Below are 17,449 nucleotides of genomic sequence, written 5' to 3' on the forward strand. Positions count from 1 at the left end.
TTTTGTTTGATCAACCGTTTTACTGCCGTGTTACAGACACCATTTGGAAATAATGAAGGTATGTAAATAAACATTTACAAAATCTTTGTATGTACGAAACTCATTTCACGACATATTTATTGGCGGCTAATATATGTCTTATTTAGCAGTGCGCTCTAGAGTCCGGAAAATACGGTAGTCAAATGTGAAACCTGTGTGGCTTCTTACCATCTATCCTATTTTTAGCCTGCACTGAGGGTGGCCCAAAGATGACCATGGTGGGCCAGTTCAAATATATCATATCCCATGAAGGTGTATCTGGTCTGTATCGCGGCATTACACCCAACTTTCTCAAAGTCATTCCTGCTGTCAGCATCTCCTATGTGGTTTACGAGCACATGAAGAAAGTCCTTGGCGTGGGTTGCTAAACTAAAACAAGGAACAAGAAAGCCCAGACTACAAGGACAAAGAAAGCACAGACTTATACACCTTGTGGGACAAAAGAGTCGAGAACCAAAGAAGGTGACCCGCCCTACAGAAACTGATGGTAAGAATGTTAGTGGAGCATGTTTTCCCTGTTTGGATATACCAGTGGCATGTCACTTAGTTGGGGGTTTATTTGTACATATATTTGTAATTTAGTATTTTTTTTATTTTAAATTGCTACATAATAAAAATGAGCATGTTAACTAAGCAGTATACAAAAGGAATGTTGGATTCCTTAGTTCTGCATTGTGAATTTGAGTGACTCAAAGGGGCTGTTTGCAACATGCTTGTCATGATCTGTGGTCTGGATCAGGTTTTTTTTGTTATTTTTGGACATCTGGGATCTGTCCTTAAGGGGGGTTCTGTCATGATGTGTGGTCTGGATCATGTTTTTTGTTATTTTCTGTTTAAGACTCCATAGTTCCTGTTTGCGCTTCCTTGTTTGTTTTAGTTTCCATGACGACTGATTAGGTTCCCCTGCCTCATTTGACTCACGCACCTGCTCTAATCAGAGACTACTATTTAAGCCTGACGTTGCCAGTTAGTCGGCCTGGCGACATTGATGTTCATTTCATGCTCTGTACATGTTCTTTTCATGCCATAGTTCATGCTGCTCTTTTCATGCCACAGTAAGTGTTGTTTGTTTTATGTTCATAGTTTATGTTAAAGTGTTAGTTTTGTCCCTTGCGCCAAGTTTGTGCCTTCGCCTAGTGAGCGCTTTTTGTTTGTACCCCTTTTGAGTCAAGACCTGAACAGTTTTTTTCCCCTCGGCCATCAGGCAAATGAACAATAACTCCTAACAGTAGCTCCTTGAATTCCTTGAATTCCTTCTAAGTCTATCTGATAGCTCAGTTACAGCTCTTTTTATTACCAAATATGTGTTATATGTGTTTTATGTTGCACGATTGCACCAAGAAAAATTCCTAGTTTGTGAACCCGTTCTCAAACAATGGCAATAAAACTATTCTGATTCTGATTCTGATTCTAAATCATGTTTTTACCTGCAAGCCTTGTCCGGTCTAGTCCGATTGCATCCCGGGAAAACAATCCTCGCAGTAAACTGCGTAAAACTCCATCTGTCAAGACGTGGAGTTTTACGTAAACTATGAACATAAAACAAACACACTTACTGTGGCATGAAAAAAGCAGCATGAACTATGGCATGAAAAGAACATGTACAGAGCATGAAATGAACATCAATGTCGCCAGGCCGACTAACTGGCAACGTCAGGCTTAAATAGTAGTCTCTGATTAGAGCAGGTGCGTGAGTCAAATGAGGCAGGTGAACCTAATCAGTCGTCATGGAAACTAAAACAAACAAGGAAGCGCAAACAGGAACTATGGAGTCTTAAACAGAAAATAACAAAAAACCTGACCACAGATCATGACAATGCTCACAGTTCCATTTTTCAAACGAAAAATATAACTAGAACACCACCGGCAGGTTTATGTTACCATTATTGGTTTAACAAAACATAGCCTATATATTTTTCACAATGACTAATTATATTGAATTAAAAAAACAACACATCGGCCCAAGGAATTAGTTCAGCGTTCAGGCTGTGACTTGTCACACATCCAAAAGCAGTCCAAGAGAAGCAACAAACAATTTGGAGTCATGTGGTTGTTGTGATTGAATATACAAACATCCATCCATTTTCTACCGCTTGTCCCTTATGAGGTCGCAGGGGGGTGCTGGAGCCTATCCCAGCTGCACATGGGCGGAAGGCGGGGACAATGATAGCTACAATCACAATTATTAGCTCACAGCACACACAGCTAATGCATCTGCAAATGTTACTTATGTTGCTGAGCTTGAAATGCAGAAATGATTGTATGAGATAAAGCAACAGTGATTGAATTTTTGCATCCAAACTGATATTGTGTACATAATATCAAGGTGCGCTCTAAAAATAATAACCGAATGTGTCCTTTTTCAGCTTTTTCACACAAAATATGACGCTCTTTTTAACTTTTATTGCCAATCTTGTGCTAACAACAAGTTCAATTCCGACAGGCGGGCGAGATATGTTTAAAATACATTGAAAAGTTATCGCCTTCCAAAGTAAAGGTTGCAAACAGCCCCTTTAACACTTAAACGGTAATGATGCAAAGGGTATTTTTATATTATGAAATGTCGATTTTTTGCTTTGACTTTATGTTGACAGCTGCTATAACTTATTTACTATCATGAAACTAGAAACCGCTCTTTGTGCATGATGAAATGTTTACTTGTCATATATGTACTTTATTTTCTTACAAAGAAATTACCGTATTTTTCGGAGTATAAGTCGCTCCGGAGTATAAGTCGCACCGGCCGAAAATGCATAATAGACGGTGAGCTGACATGAGAAAAAGTGCCTAGAAAATGAATTTCGCTCCCACGTCTAAGCACAACTTGTTCAATGCATTTTTGCATAGATAATACCCTTCTGGACTTTGGGTTAAAAGTTCAGAACATGATACCTAGCCAAATTTTGTCACAAGCCAGAAATGTATATAGAGGTAAATCACAAAAAACGAAAATCTTGTGCTGCAGTTTTGGCTTGTAAAATATGTCTTATTCATTTTGGCAACACAAAATCTTTCTCAAATATCATAAATACATATACCTAACATCTGAAACAAATATTGGTGCCTTAGTATACTCATATGTGAATTTAGATCATGAAATGTAGCAAATTTCTTAAAAAACGATTCAACTGAAGTGATTTGCCCCAGCACAATGAAGCACACACTTATTAAATTTAGCTAAAAGCTTATGTATCATACATTAAAAAAATGTCACAACCTTCTATGTAATCAAAGGTACAAAAGAAGTAACACACCGTGGCCAAAAGTGGCTTAAAATCTAGCAAAATATTACCATGCACCCCAAAACTGGAATAAGGCAAAAATGGACAAGATTAAAATAGATGCAGTAAAGGCCCAAATTGGTATAAAATATGATAAATATTTATTAAAGTAGCAAATTGTTTCACAGCATGTGTCATTTATACCCCCCCCCCCCACACACACACACACACAAACACACACAAAAGACCAAAACAAATTTGAAAAAAAAGGTAATACAGACATTATTTAAGCTTTACCGTTAAAATGGCAGTGTGGCATCTCGATAATCAAACATCTTGATAAAGAAACAAAAGTGGCAAATTTTACATGGTGACATGGTGCGTAATTACTCATCAATATCACTTTCATCTGTGTCATCATCCCATGCACCTCTTTCTTCTGTTTCCTTTGAAACATTTCCACAGTTCTGGCAGTGACATAAATCAGTACAAGACATTTTTGCAGACATACATGAACATCTTTCTGTTTCACATTTGCTTGTCTTGCAACCACAGTGGACTACCTGCAGCACACTATCTGGGGCAGGATTTCTAGTCATCCATCTTACTGTTAACTCCCCATCCTCAATGTACCATCCATTGCCAATGGGTGAAGGGGCACACATCATACCAGTCAGGGAATGTCGCATTACTGCTGCTTGGTAGTTTGCCCTTTTGCAGTGTTGGTGGAGGGCATCACTTGTTGGGGGAATGGACAGTTCTGGCAAAGCTGACGATGCCATACAGAATGCTTTGTATCTTGCATCGTTCACGTCTTTGGCAGATGCCTGTCCATACAGGTGGCACACATATTTGCTCAGTGTTTTGAACGTAGACTGGTCAAGGTTAAAACTGCTGCCCAGATTTGAGAACGCAGTCAGGTATTCGTCTTTCTGACAAGCAAGAGAAAATGTCTTCCTTTTGCCCTTGCCATGAAAGGCACTGGTCGAGTCACAACCTGTGAAGGTATGGATGCCAATGAGTGCAGAACAAACACTGTTGCCAAGAGCTGCTGCCACCTTAGCCACGTCTATGATCCTCGTTCTGTTGCCTACTCCCGTGAAAAAATACAAGCTACACTGTAAAGCTCTTTGAAGACTTACAGCAATCACTGCCACATCAGTGTCAGGGCTTTTGATGACAACAGTTTGATGTTCTTGTGCAGCATGCTGTGCATGTAAAAACACCCTAGTGTCACATTCCTCATGGTCACATGTCAGTTCGTGAACAGCACTGACAGTTTGTGAACCCTCTTTCACAGTAACACAGTGACACAGTTCTCCATGTGCTATGTACAAGCTGAAGTCCCTGCCCAAAATGGTGAGATCAGCATCTCGCCATGCAACAAAGAGGAATTCTGCCAGTGCTGCTTTGTTGGTCCCATTAGATAGAAACTTTTTCCACTGTGTGGGTGCCTTCTGATCCCGTCCATAGATCTGCACCTGTTGTGTACCACCCTCAGCTCTCCGTGACCGCTCTAGGTTTTTAATACTGATTTCTGGATACTGGTCAATGACAAAGTCTATCCTTGTACACTTGTGCTGCAGAGCTATCTTGACCACGTACTGGAGTAAGTTGTCAGCCAACTCTCCAAAGGTAGCTGGTTTGGAATGCATGGCTTGAATGACTGCCATGCCATCGAAGAGAATAGCTCCATCTGACGGAACTTGCTGAACTAAGCAGTCTTTGTCTTTGTTCTCCAATATATTCATCAAGGCAGATTTGTCTGTTTTAGCAAGTGACCCATCAGTACTGGCTAAGGGATATGAAACCGTTCCCAAGGAGTAGGACAGAATTTGCCTCAGGTCTACCTTTCTACTTTGACCAATAATGAGTAGCCTGGAGAAAAGTTTCTTGTCTGCACGCAGAATGACATCTTTGGCTGCTGCAGATTTTGTCTTTGTTTTTGCCTGGTCACTAAAGGTCTTCAGTTTTTGAGCCTTGATGGGGGCAAAAATGTCGACTGATTTTGTTAACAGTCTTTGGTCAATAAAGACTTTGACAGCTTCTTCCCCCCTTTCTGGTGCTGCAAGCAAATCCTTCTTGACCCCTTCAGATGCTACTGTCCCTGAGCTAAGACAAACAATGCCATCTTGGTGTAAGTCAAATGGGTTCAGCATGGAATCAATGGTGGAACTTATTCTGGTCACAGCTTCTTCATCGGCATGAATCCGTGAGCGGTCTAGATCTTTTCGCCTTCGTGTTTCTGGGGATTTTCCAGACATTGACTCACATTGTCTAGCTATGGCAGCTCGTTCATGTTGTGACAATATCCAGCGAGACACTGCAGCCCTATTTAGAGTTATTCCTGTCCAGCCACCCTTTGTCTTTGAATCTCTGTTGCATGTTTGCTCAATAGCCTGGTCACAAGCAATGGAGGCAAATCCATGGGCACTTTGACGTTGAACAGTCCACTGACCTTTCACACTGAGGTCTTTGTGACAAGAAGGGTGTGTTATAGGCAAGTTGACCATTTCCATCCAGTATGTAGGCAAATACCTAGCATAGTTTACACGATCATAAGCAAAAAACCATGCCATCATCAAGCGCACTGTTGACAGGTGAAGCTGCCAGTCTGATTCTCGTGTAGCTCTCACAAACAGAAGGAGTATTTGCACCATGTCAATGTAAGAACTCCAGAAAGCAAACGTTGGGTTTTCGGCAGTTCTCTTTTCCACAAAGAGAGCATACTTTGAACACATTTGGTCAAATTTCTGGTTTGCACACAAAACATCCACTGTTCTGTCTGGGAATGTGTCTTTGATTTCACTGATGACAGCCATGCACTCATCTCTCCCCGCTGGTGTCAAAGAGTCTAAGAATGTGCTGAATCTGGCACGTTGCAGGCTCTCATACATAAGTTTCTGTGCCCTCATGCTGCGGTTGTAATGATGACCACTGATCACACCATTGATGGAACCTGGGGCAACAACTTCAGACTCAATGAGTATGTCTTGCAGTCCTGCATCACCAAACCTTTTTCCTATAATCCCTAGGAAAGACATGCAAGTATGAAACTCACCAAGTCTAATCACAAGGCGTTTTGTCAATTCCTGGTCCTTCCAGCGGATTTGCTGAGCTTTGGCATATATAGCCTGGTCAAAAACTACCACTACATGGTCCAGTGCTAGCTGATCAGCAATTTCAACACTTCGCTTCAAAATCGTGTTAACTGTTGACATCTCCGTCGGTGAAGCCTCAATGACTGGAAGATAATACAGTGCTGACTTTGGCAGAGTGGCCCCACTTTGGAGCAGTGTATGGAAACCTGTCCAGCTTGGCACTGTGCATGCTTCAGCATCTGTGTACTTTACTGAAACATATGCCAGTTCAGTTTTGGCAGCAGATACAGTGTTCAACCTGTATGTTTCTGCATCCAATGGAACACTTCCATGGTGACTCAAGTTCTGTGGCCCGTGTCTTTTAGACTGTTGGTAGTGTTCTACGGGGTAGCTAGGAGGTGGTTTGAATGATTTAACTGCCTTCTGTAGTGGCTGTCTCTCTGTTCTCGACACAGTTTCAGTGACAGAACTTTGGAGCATAATGCCATTTGTGTGGTGAGTAGTTCCATGACCTGACAGTGTCTCCTCCCCAAAATCAATGTTGTCCCACACCAGTATTGTGGGTGCCTTCTGTGCGAATCCCTTGGGTATTTTGTTTCTACCCTCTAAAAGTTGTAGCTGAGCAAGGCTAGTGTCAAGACTGACAACTGTGTCCCGTGAAGCACAATGTCCTAACCTATTCAGCAGTGACAGAACATTTGATGAACCTGTTAAATGGCGAACAGTTAGACCAAGACACAATGACTTGGGTGTCTGCTTTCGACCTTTAGATGCCAGATACACAATGTCTTGACAAAGAGAGATAACCTTTAGATTCACATCATCAGGAACATCAACATAACAGGCTAGTGTTGGCTCTTCTGTTGCACCTATAATCCAGGCAATGAAGTTGTACAGTTCAACAGGCACAACAGATTTAGCTTCAGATACATTTAAATCCTCTGCTGTGGGAGGCCACGGGCATTTCATACCGGGAGAGTCACTTAGAAGGCGCTTCAATATCAGCCCTGCACTGTAAAGTGTCCTTGTGTTCTCCGTGGTATTCTGACCAGCTGTTGTACTAGCCGTGTGTTCACTGTCACTTTCAGCTTGGCTTTCAGCTTGGCTCACCTCAGTTGACTCGGTAGTTGATGGTGATGTGCCTGATGGCAGAGGTACCCTGTCTGCTAACGATAATGTCTCAACAAAAACCATTTCAGAGACGTTGCGCTGGGGAGGGCAGTGGAAAACCAGCTGGGGGAAATCACGGACCAACCTTCTTTTCAGTTTATCCCTCCTGAAACATAAAGTTAAAGGGAAATATGAGCACATTACACACAGACACACAGACACAGACACACACACACACACACACACACACACACACACACACACACACACACACACACACACACACACACACACACACACACACACACACACACACACATCAATGATAATCAAATTACTTTAAACATACTCTCATAGCCTTTATGGGGAGAGACTAAATCTATAAATAATAAACTTTTCAGTATGAATATTTTATTATTTTTGTTTCAGTTACCTGTAGCCTGAAGCATCAAGATCTTCGTGCTTCTTAACGGTGTCCACGAACAACTTCCTTAGCTTGTCCATTCTCAGCACCTCTTTGTCAATTATAATCCTTTGACGGATCACTTGGTCACAGAAGAGGTTGTAGCTGTCAGCAAAGGGTTGTCTGAAAACACACACACACACACACACTTAACATGTGCAAAGAGTCATGCTTTCAAAGCTGTATCTTAAGCAAAACTAAATATAAGCTGCATGTTGTTGAAATTTTTTTTACTTTTTAAATGTGAGCAAAATGACAGTACAGTGTAATTACTCACATTTCTTCATCTCTGGTTGCAGTGTGCGTTGCTGTAGACAGTGACAAGAACCTGGTGTACTGTCTGTAACAGGTCCTATGGTACCGGACCTCTATAGCAACACAGTCTTTGTCGTTGATGTGCAGAAGAATGGCAGCATCTTTCTTAATCTCAGCTGCCTTCAGCAACTGGCCTTTAAAAGAAAAATAATTAGAATAAGCTTTATTGGCAAAATCAGAGATTTATAAGTAAAAAAGTGTGTGTGTGTGTGTGTGTGTGTGTCTTGAGTGGGGGGTTGGAGAGGTATTTATGACCCTGTGATTTACGACTCTGTGATGTGAGCTGCTGAACTCCCAGCTAAACATTCCAAGATTCAAGATATCTATTGTCATATGCACAGATAAACAGACAGTCACACTGCACAATGAAAAGCTTATTTTGCTGGTCCCCCTTGCAAATTCACAAAATATAAATATAAATATAAACTTAAGCTAAATAAAGAATCACAGAATATAAAAATTAAACAAGAATAAACTTAAACTATATTGCACACTTACAATAAACTTACTAAAAATGTAAATGCTAAGGATGTTTAATACTAATAAATATAATAAAATAAAATAAGAAACAAAAATAAAGAAATAAGATAAAGTAAATTAAAGTGTGGATCTTACAACAGATCTATAGTGGGCATGAGTAGACAGAAGCAGTATTGCACATTCAGTTCACAGTGAAGATGATAATGGATGATATGACAATGATGATGTATAAAGTGCACTATGCATTCTTCAATTATTGTAGCAGCAGTGGAGGTGACATGAAGTCACAGCAGGGATGTGGGTAGTGGTCACAGTTCAGTCAGTTCAGGGATGAGGGGTGAGGTGTGAAGGTGTGCGGGGGGAGGGGTGGGGGTTGTGATGTGTAAATCAGTCCAGGGGTGTGTGTGTGTGTGTGGGGGGGGGGGGGGGGGGGGGGAGAGAGAGATTGGGGCTGTGGTGTGAAGGTATATGGGGGGATGGGTGGGGCTTCCTTTTCTAGGCCAGTGGTTCTCAAACTTTTAAATTCCAAGGTCTCCCCTTAACTCTGACAGTGTATAAATGGTCCATTTGGTTATTACAAAGTAACAACACATTCTTTCAATCCTACGCTATGTACTGTAACATTATTACTATAGATTCACACACGTGTGTGTGTGTGTGTGTGTGTGTGTGTGTGTGTGTGTGTGTGTGTGTGTGTGTGTGTGTGTGTGTGTGTGTGTGTGTGTGTGTGTGTGTGTGTGTGTCACATACCTGCCGACACGGTTTCTGCTTGTGTGAGTTGATCCCTCTGGCGTTTTCCTCCCACACGAGTGTACTTTTCCACTTTTTGACAAATTATACAGATGGCTGGCAGGACGGGGCCGGCAGAAGCAACGGGCAAACCTGAACGAGATCGAAGTTTCTTTCGGGGAGTTTCAGACGTGCCTGCTGACTGACCTGCGGCTGCAGATGGTTCTCCCACCGCCCGTGCGGTCCTTTTCTCGGCATAAAACAATGCAGATTTATCTGTAAAACGTCGGTAGCATGTTGCGTGAAACCCAGCGTCGTCAGGAATAGCGTCAAAATCTACATCCGAGCAATGTTTATAGATTTCTGCCAGATGCTTGTTCTGGTCTTGCAGACAAAGCCACTGTTTTAAATAGTTTCTGTATGTGTCCCACCGTGTCCGAGTGAAGTGCTGGACGTCCTCATTGTTCACAGATGAAAGATGCATATAGCATCTTTTATTTTCCTCTTTACGCACTTTTTTTCTAACTTTTGAGGTCTTTCGTTCCTCTTCACTCTCGGATGTTGTCGTCGCCATAGCAGGTATGTTGTTAGAATAAAGCTGCTACCTGATTGGTCCATGTGACCAAAACCGCGCCACTCCCCACTAGATATCACTGCGCCTCACTGAAAAATAGTACCGGCTTTCAACACCGATTACACAAAATGGGCTAGGTGTCAATTTCCGAACTTTTGGTATCTTACTTACTACCAGTAAATCTATTTTATGAAGTAAAAATGATGTTGTGCCGTTGGTGTGGGAGCGAAACTGAACGATATGAGCCTTGACCACAGGCACTATAATAAAGAAGGAAAAAAACATATATAAGTCGCACTGGAGTATAAGTCGCATTTTTGGGGAAATGTATTTGATAAAAGCCAACACCAAGAATAAACATTTGAAAGGCAATTTAAAATAAATAAAGAATATTGAACAACAGGCTGAATAAGTGTACGTTATATGAGGCATAAATAACCAACTGAGAACGTGCCTGGTATGTTAACGTAACATATTATGGTAAGAGTCATTCAAATAACTATAACATATAGAACATGCTATACGTTTACCAAACAATCTGTCACTCCTAATCGCTAAATCCCATGAAATCTTATACGTCTAGTCTCTTACGTGAATGAGATAAATAATATTATTTGATATTTTACGCTAATGTGTTAATAATTTCACACATAAGTCGCTCCTGAGTATAAGTCGCACCCCCCGGCCAAACTATGAAAAAAAACTGCGACTTATAGTCCGAAAAATACGGTATGAAGTTTGATCTTTTGTATTGAAGCTTGAGCCAAAAATGTGATGTGTATATATATATATATATATATATATATTAGGGCTGTATCAGGTTGTCAAAGGTAGGCGATTAATGACCGTTCATGATCGCATTAATCATGTATGAACACAGATTAATCATTTTATTTTGAAAATACTGAAAGGCGTCGCAGGTTACTCTGTGTGGTGATCAGGTCATTGCATACGTTGCTTCAAAATACGCACTGACGGGACTTTAGATAAAACTGTTAAGTTTTGAGCAAATAAATGATGCGCATTCAAGGTTTTTATTTATTTATTTTAGTTTATGAAATTTGTGTGTGTGGGTATTTAAATGTTTTAAAGTTAATTGAAATTATGCACATAAGTAATTAATTTAATGTGATTAATCACGATTCATCTAAATTCAAAAGTGTGATTAATCTGGTATTGAAAATTAATCATTTACCAGCATATATATATATATATATATATATATATATATATATATATACACAGTAAAATCATATATATATATACTCAATGTGGGATGAGTTTTTAACAGCAGCTGCACTTTACTTGCATCTGACGAAGTCAACATCGTTAAATAGCTAATATTGTGCCCCTCTCACATATAGATTGTGAACAAAGGGTGTTACATACAACAGTACAGTGAAACTAAAAAAGCATGCCTGAGTCAAAATGAAATGGTTGTCGTCAATATTGTGGCCAAAGGTCGTGCCCCTACTCACCTATAACACCAAGCAAAGATATCCATGCATATATTGACCTACATTGTTGTTAATAAACACAATCTATTACCTATTTATTCATCTGTCAAAAGTGCATCCCTGGAGCTATTTGCCACCCGCACCCCGAGTTATTTTGGCCCCCGGCATATTGACGGAAAAAACAACAGTTAAAAAGTTTTTAAAAAGCAAAAAATTGGAATGTAATTAGAAAAAGCTGACATTTTCAATCCAATAGTAGTAATGTAATAACACAAAGCTGACAGAAAGTTTTACAACATCTCAAAATGGCCCTGCATACTTTGACTTATCAGTATGTGGCCAGAGGTGGAAAAGGTTTGGACACCCCTAAAATAGTAGAAGCTCTTGAAATTATATATATATATATATATATATATATATATATATATATATATATATATATATATATATATATATATATATATATATATATATATATATATATATATATATATATATATATATATATCAATATCAACAATGTTCAGTTAGTTAGTTAATTAAAAATAAAAATCATACTATTAACTTATTAATTTTTTTTTTTTTTAAATGACAACAACATCCATCCATCCATTGTCCCTTTTTGGGGTCTCGGGGGGTGCTGGAGCCTATAACACGGGAGGAGCTGGATGAAGTGGCTGAGGAGAGGGAAGTCTGGGCTTCCCTGCTTAGGCTGCTGCCCCCGCGACCCGACCTCTGATAAGCGGAAGAAAATGGATGGATGATGGATAGAATATAAAACATGTTTTCAGTTATTTCACCTTTTTTTGTTAAGTACATAACTCCACATGTGTTCATTCATAGTTGTGATGCCTTCAGTGACAATCTACAATGTAAATAGTCATGAAAATAAAGAAAACATTGCATTGAATGAGAAGGTGCATCCAAACTTTTGGCCTGTACTGCACATATATTTGTATTTTATTTTTTATTTCACAAACAGACAACAGTAATGCACATTATCTGCAACAAGATATGCTTCCATAAAACCATGCAAGTAAATGACCACAGCAAAAATAAAGTGGATGTATGTAAAAAATAAGTTGAAACTATTGATCATACGATCCCTAAATATAAACTGTTAAATTATTAAAGTTTATCAGGCTTCATTCCGAACAATTTCAGTGTATGAACCCGGACGGTCCTCAGCATATCTGGGGATAGAAAATATATATATTCCATGAACTGCTGGTGTTTTGCGTCGTGCATGAATAAATGTGCATGGACACACACACACACTCCCCAACTGTACAACATGAAGGAGAATGGGCCTCTTTCTGCACTGCTAAAATGTAAGTATGCATGTTTGTAACGCAGTCTTTTTCAACCTTTTTTGAGCCAAGGCACGTTTTCTGCTTTGAAAAAATCCGCAGGCACACCACCAGCAGAAATCACTAAAAAACGAAACTCAGTTGACGGTAAAAAGTCGTTTTTGCAATTGTTGGATATGACTTTAAAGCATAACCAAGCATGCATCACTATAGCTCTTGTCTCAAAGTAGGTGTACTGTCACCACCTGTCACATCACACCCTGACTTATTTTGACTTTTTTGCTGTTTTCCTGTGTGTAGCGTTTTAGTTCTTGTCTTGTGCTCCTATTTTGGTGGCTTTTTCTCTTTTTTTTGGTATTTTCCTGCAGCAGTTTCATGTCTTCCTTTGAGCGATATTTCCCACATCTACTTTGTTTTAGCAATCAAGAATATTTCAGTTGTTTGTATCCTTCTTTGTGGGGACATTGTTGATTGTCATGTCATGTTCGGACGTACATTGTGGACGCCGTCTTTACTCCGCAGTAAGTCTTTGCTGTCGTCCAGCATTCTGTTTTTGTTTACTCTGTAGCCAGTTCCGTTTTAGTTTCGTTCTACATAGCCTTACCTAATCTTCAATGCCTTTTCTTAGGAGCACTCACCTTTTGTTTATTTTTGGTTTAAGCATTAGACACCTTTTTACCTGTACCCTGCCTCCCGCTGTTTCCGACATCTACAAGGCAATTAGCTACCGGCTGCCACCTACTGATATGGAAGAGTATTACACGGTTACTCTGCCGAGCTCTAGACAGCACCGACACTCAACAACAACACATCATTTGCAGACTATAATTACTGGTTTGCAAAAAATATTTTTAACCTAAATAGGTGAAATTAGATCATCTCACACCAGACTGTCATCTTTTTGGGGGTTCTCATTTATTAATTTTAGCATCCTGTTGGTTGCTAGAAGCGACATTTAAATGTCATTGACAATTGGCGGCTGATGCGTGACTTTGGCAATGATCAATAAAATGAATGAACTCATCTGTGTCATTCTTTACAACATGAAGAGGAGAACACATTTGTATCGATACTGTATTGGAAGCTACGATAGAGTCTCTTGCCACTGTTGCTATCCATGCCAACCACCGCCGTACAAGGTGTGTTAAAACAGCTAAAAATAATGCCTGGTGGATACACAGCTGTGGTAAGCTCCGGTCAGTTACAAAAGGTAAATATCTGACCATGGTCCGATAATCTCAAATACATAGTACTCATATTATCCCCCTGTGGCTGCATAGTACTCGTACTAGTCTCTACCCGAGAGATATTCAACTTATGGGGGCACATTTCCAGAAAGCTGAGGGCCGGACTTCTTTTACTTTCTTGTAAATTCCGTAGAACCAGCGTCGTCTACAGTGAACATTTTTGTCATTTTATTTTGTCAGTATTACAGAAGCACGCTGCTGTTTATAAGGACCTTCTGCAAAAAAGGTAGTCTGAGACTTACCTGACGTTGAAGTGCATCCGGCAGTGGAGGCTCCTCTATGGGGTCTTGGGGCACTAGGAGGTTTAACCCCTTTACTACTGTTACCCCAGGTGGCCCTTGGCAAAGGCCTAGTACCTGACTGCCCCCTAGCCAGGGATACGGTGAAGACCTCAACGGCGGAGCAGGCGGAAGACGGTAGATTTAAGAACTACCCCAACGGCTGCGATGGCGGAAGAAGGCTGCAGCAGAAAAGGGTCCCCAGTCGTCTTGGACTCCATGCCACTGGACCCTGACCCTGATTCTGTCAAGGATCGTGTGGTGACTGTCTGTGGACCAGTCTCCCCACATAAAACCAAGTCACGCACAGGCATACTTGCCAACCTTGAGACCTCCGAATTCGGGAGATTGGGAGGGGGGTTGCTGAGGTGGTCGGGGGGCAGGGTTAAGGGGGGAGGAGTATATTTATAGCTAGAATTCACTGAAATTCAAGTATTTCTTATATATATACACTACCGTTCAAAAGTTTGGGGTCACATTGAAATGTCCTTATTTTCAATGAAGATAACTTTAAACTAGTCTTAACTTTAAAGAAATACACCCTATACATTGCTAATGTGGTAAATGACTATTCTAGCTGCAAATGTCTGCTTTTTGCTGCAATATCTACATAGGTGTATAGAGGCCCATTTCCAGAAACTATCACTCCAGTTATGCCGTTAGGGGTGCATGTCTGATACAAGGGCTGTTTAACACCTTTCTTACGTCACGACTCTGGAGACCGATGAGCGTTGTCAGCAGGTTTAATGACATTCAAAAGGGTGAAACTAAAAAGACATACAATACAGTCAATATATACATATGTTATGCAAATGTATTCATATATATGCTGTAATGCTACCTTACAAGACATGAGAAGGTAAACAAAGTGAAATTGTACTACGACGCCATCTTAGATGACATCGCAAATTATTGCTAATGAGTATGGCAAAGATCATACATCAAAAATCATAAATTTAGCTCGAAATATTTTAGACAAAAACCAAGTTTCAAAGTTCAACTTATGATACATACCGGCGATGCAACCTTAAACAAAGGATATATGCAGTTTTTCTTTGAAAATAACCACCATAAAGTACGTGCTGGAACCGGAGATTTCTCTGCTTGGCTTATGTAACTTCCGGTCAATAAAGTTTGATTCAAAATACACACTTCTCAAAGATGTATTAACTGCCATGACCACATGATGGCGACAAATACACATGTAATAATGTTAATTACATAACAAGCTTATTTAAGCACAACACATTTCAACAACAAGAGTTTACAACTTTTAGTTGTAACAGAACACCAGTGTTCTAATGGTACAATGTGTTTGCTCATTGGCTCAGAAGCCTAATTGATGATTAGAAAACCTTTGTGCAATCATGTTCACACATCTGAAAACAGTTTAGCTCGTTACAGAAGCTACAAAACTGACCTTCCTTTGAGCAGATTGAGTTTCTGGAGCATCACATTTGTGGGGTCAATTAAACGCTCAAAATGGCCAGAAAAAGAGAACTTTCATCTGAAACTCGACAGTCTATTCTTGTTCTTAGAAATGAAGGCTCAAACACAAAATTGTTTGGGTGACCCCGAACTTTTGAACGGTAGTGTATATATATATATATATACATATATATATATAAAATAAATACTTGACTTTCAGTGAATTCTAGCTATATATATATATTTTATTTTATATATATATATTTATATATATATATATATATATATATATATATATATATATATATATATATATATATATATATATAAAAATATATATATATAAAATAAAATATATATATATATATATTTTATTTTATATATATATATTTATATATATATATATATATATATATATATATATATATATATATATATATATATATATATATATATATATATAAAATATATATATATAAAATAAAATATATATATATATATTAAAAATAAAATAAATACTTGAATTTCAGTGTTCATTCATTTACACATATACACACATAACACTCCTCTACTCATTGTTGTATTTGAAAGTGCAATGCTTTGCAGCCAGTAGCACAGCCTTTGAAGGACCATAGGTATGGGCAGCATCTGTGAAATTTAATTTGCAGGAAAGGAGTGAATTTAGGGTTGAATTGTCCATCCTCGTTCTATTCTCTGTCACTTGTCTCCGCCATGACTGCCTCTTCTTCGTTCTTCTGCTTCGTCTCCTTCTTGCTGTGTGTGCAGTTGTGCACTCTCCAAAAGCCGTAGACGTTATGACGTGACTGGGCCGGCACGCTGTTTATATGGAGGAAAAGCGGACGTGACGACCTGGAGGGAGCGTGCCTTAAGTCTGGCTGGAAATCGGGAGAATGGTTGTCCCGGGAGATTTTCGGGAGAGGCACTGAAATTCGGGAGTCTCCCGGAAAATTCGGGAGGGTTGGCAAGTATGCGCACAGGCGTCCTCCATGGAGGGATACACCCCTACCAGGAGGATCGTCATACTCGTTTGAGTGACCGCCGATGACGGTTACGCTTATCATTACACCATGTGCCAAATAAAAATTGCTTCGAGGTCGGTAAGCACAACCAGAATCATGCCGTACATGAGTTATAAGGTGCACTGTCGATTTTTTCGAGAAAATGAAAGGATTTTAGGTGCGCCTTATAGTCCGAAAAAGACGGTAATTGTGTATATACCAATCAATTTTGGCGTGGCTGGGCCACTCTTTGTCCAAATATGCAAATCATATGTAAAATAGCCACGTTAGCCAGATTTCCCACTGGCAAAAACACAAGGATAATGAGCAGAAGAATTTCACCGACAATCACATTTCCCTCTTCTTATATACCAGACCTAGGCATTCTGCGGCCCGCGGGCCACATCCGGCCCTTTGTGCGTCCCTGTCCGGCCCGCGTGAGGCCAATTATAAATTACAAAATAAATGTAAAAAAGTATCTATGTCGAGTGTGCAATACAACGGTGCTGCTTTTGTTTTGAAAATCGTTATTTGTATTACTTCCGTGTGGACGTATGCGTGTGCGTGATTGTGAGTGAATGTGAACAGCTGCAATCACAAATGACAAAATAAAGTTGAAAAAACATCTATGTCGAGTGTGCAATACAACTGTGCTGCTTTTATTTTGAAACGTGTTAT

General features: G+C 39.7%; 2 protein-coding genes across 3 annotated transcripts in view; one reads left to right on the top strand and one right to left on the bottom strand.

Annotated features, from left to right (window-relative positions):
* The window catches only part of slc25a23b (solute carrier family 25 member 23b), a 30,081-nt gene extending 28,509 nt beyond the window's left edge, over positions 1-1,572 (top strand). The window contains exon 10 of the mRNA XM_062036728.1: positions 226-1,572. Coding sequence (XP_061892712.1) covers positions 226-407 — 182 coding nt within the window. The 3' untranslated portion in view covers positions 408-1,572. The remainder of the gene's footprint in view (positions 1-225) is intronic.
* A 1,938-nt stretch (positions 1,573-3,510) lies between these two features.
* Positions 3,511-10,179, bottom strand: LOC133642188 (uncharacterized). 2 transcript variants are annotated; one of them, XM_062036260.1, is made up of 5 exons: positions 9,666-10,179; positions 9,480-9,611; positions 8,212-8,383; positions 7,905-8,057; positions 3,511-7,637 (listed from the first exon to the last, which is right to left on the bottom strand). In XM_062036260.1, the coding sequence occupies exons 1-5, from the start codon at positions 10,030-10,032 to the stop codon at positions 3,647-3,649; spliced, it is 4,815 nt and encodes a 1,604-aa protein (XP_061892244.1). In that variant the 5' UTR covers positions 10,033-10,179; the 3' UTR covers positions 3,511-3,646. The 2 variants fall into 2 exon arrangements, with proteins under 2 accessions (XP_061892244.1, XP_061892243.1); XM_062036259.1 differs by having other exon boundaries at positions 9,480-10,179.
* Positions 10,180-17,449: the final 7,270 nt, after the last annotated feature.

This window comes from Entelurus aequoreus, linkage group LG25 (assembly GCF_033978785.1).
Source record: "Entelurus aequoreus isolate RoL-2023_Sb linkage group LG25, RoL_Eaeq_v1.1, whole genome shotgun sequence".
NCBI classification, from domain to species: domain Eukaryota; kingdom Metazoa; phylum Chordata; class Actinopteri; order Syngnathiformes; family Syngnathidae; genus Entelurus; species Entelurus aequoreus.

What these genes read in the sequence shown, in the direction of transcription:
- LOC133642188 (XM_062036259.1), bottom strand. Translation starts at nt 10,032, where the DNA reads ATGGCGACGACAACATCCGAGAGTGAAGAGGAACGAAAGACCTCAAAA. An exon ending in AGCAGAAACCGTGTCGGCAG is followed by an intron (nt 8,384 to 9,479) that starts GTATGTGACACA and finishes TTTCTTTTAAAG; the next exon opens with GCCAGTTGCTGAAGGCAGCT. An exon ending in CTTGATGCTTCAGGCTACAG is followed by an intron (nt 7,638 to 7,904) that starts GTAACTGAAACA and finishes TTTATGTTTCAG; the next exon opens with GAGGGATAAACTGAAAAGAA.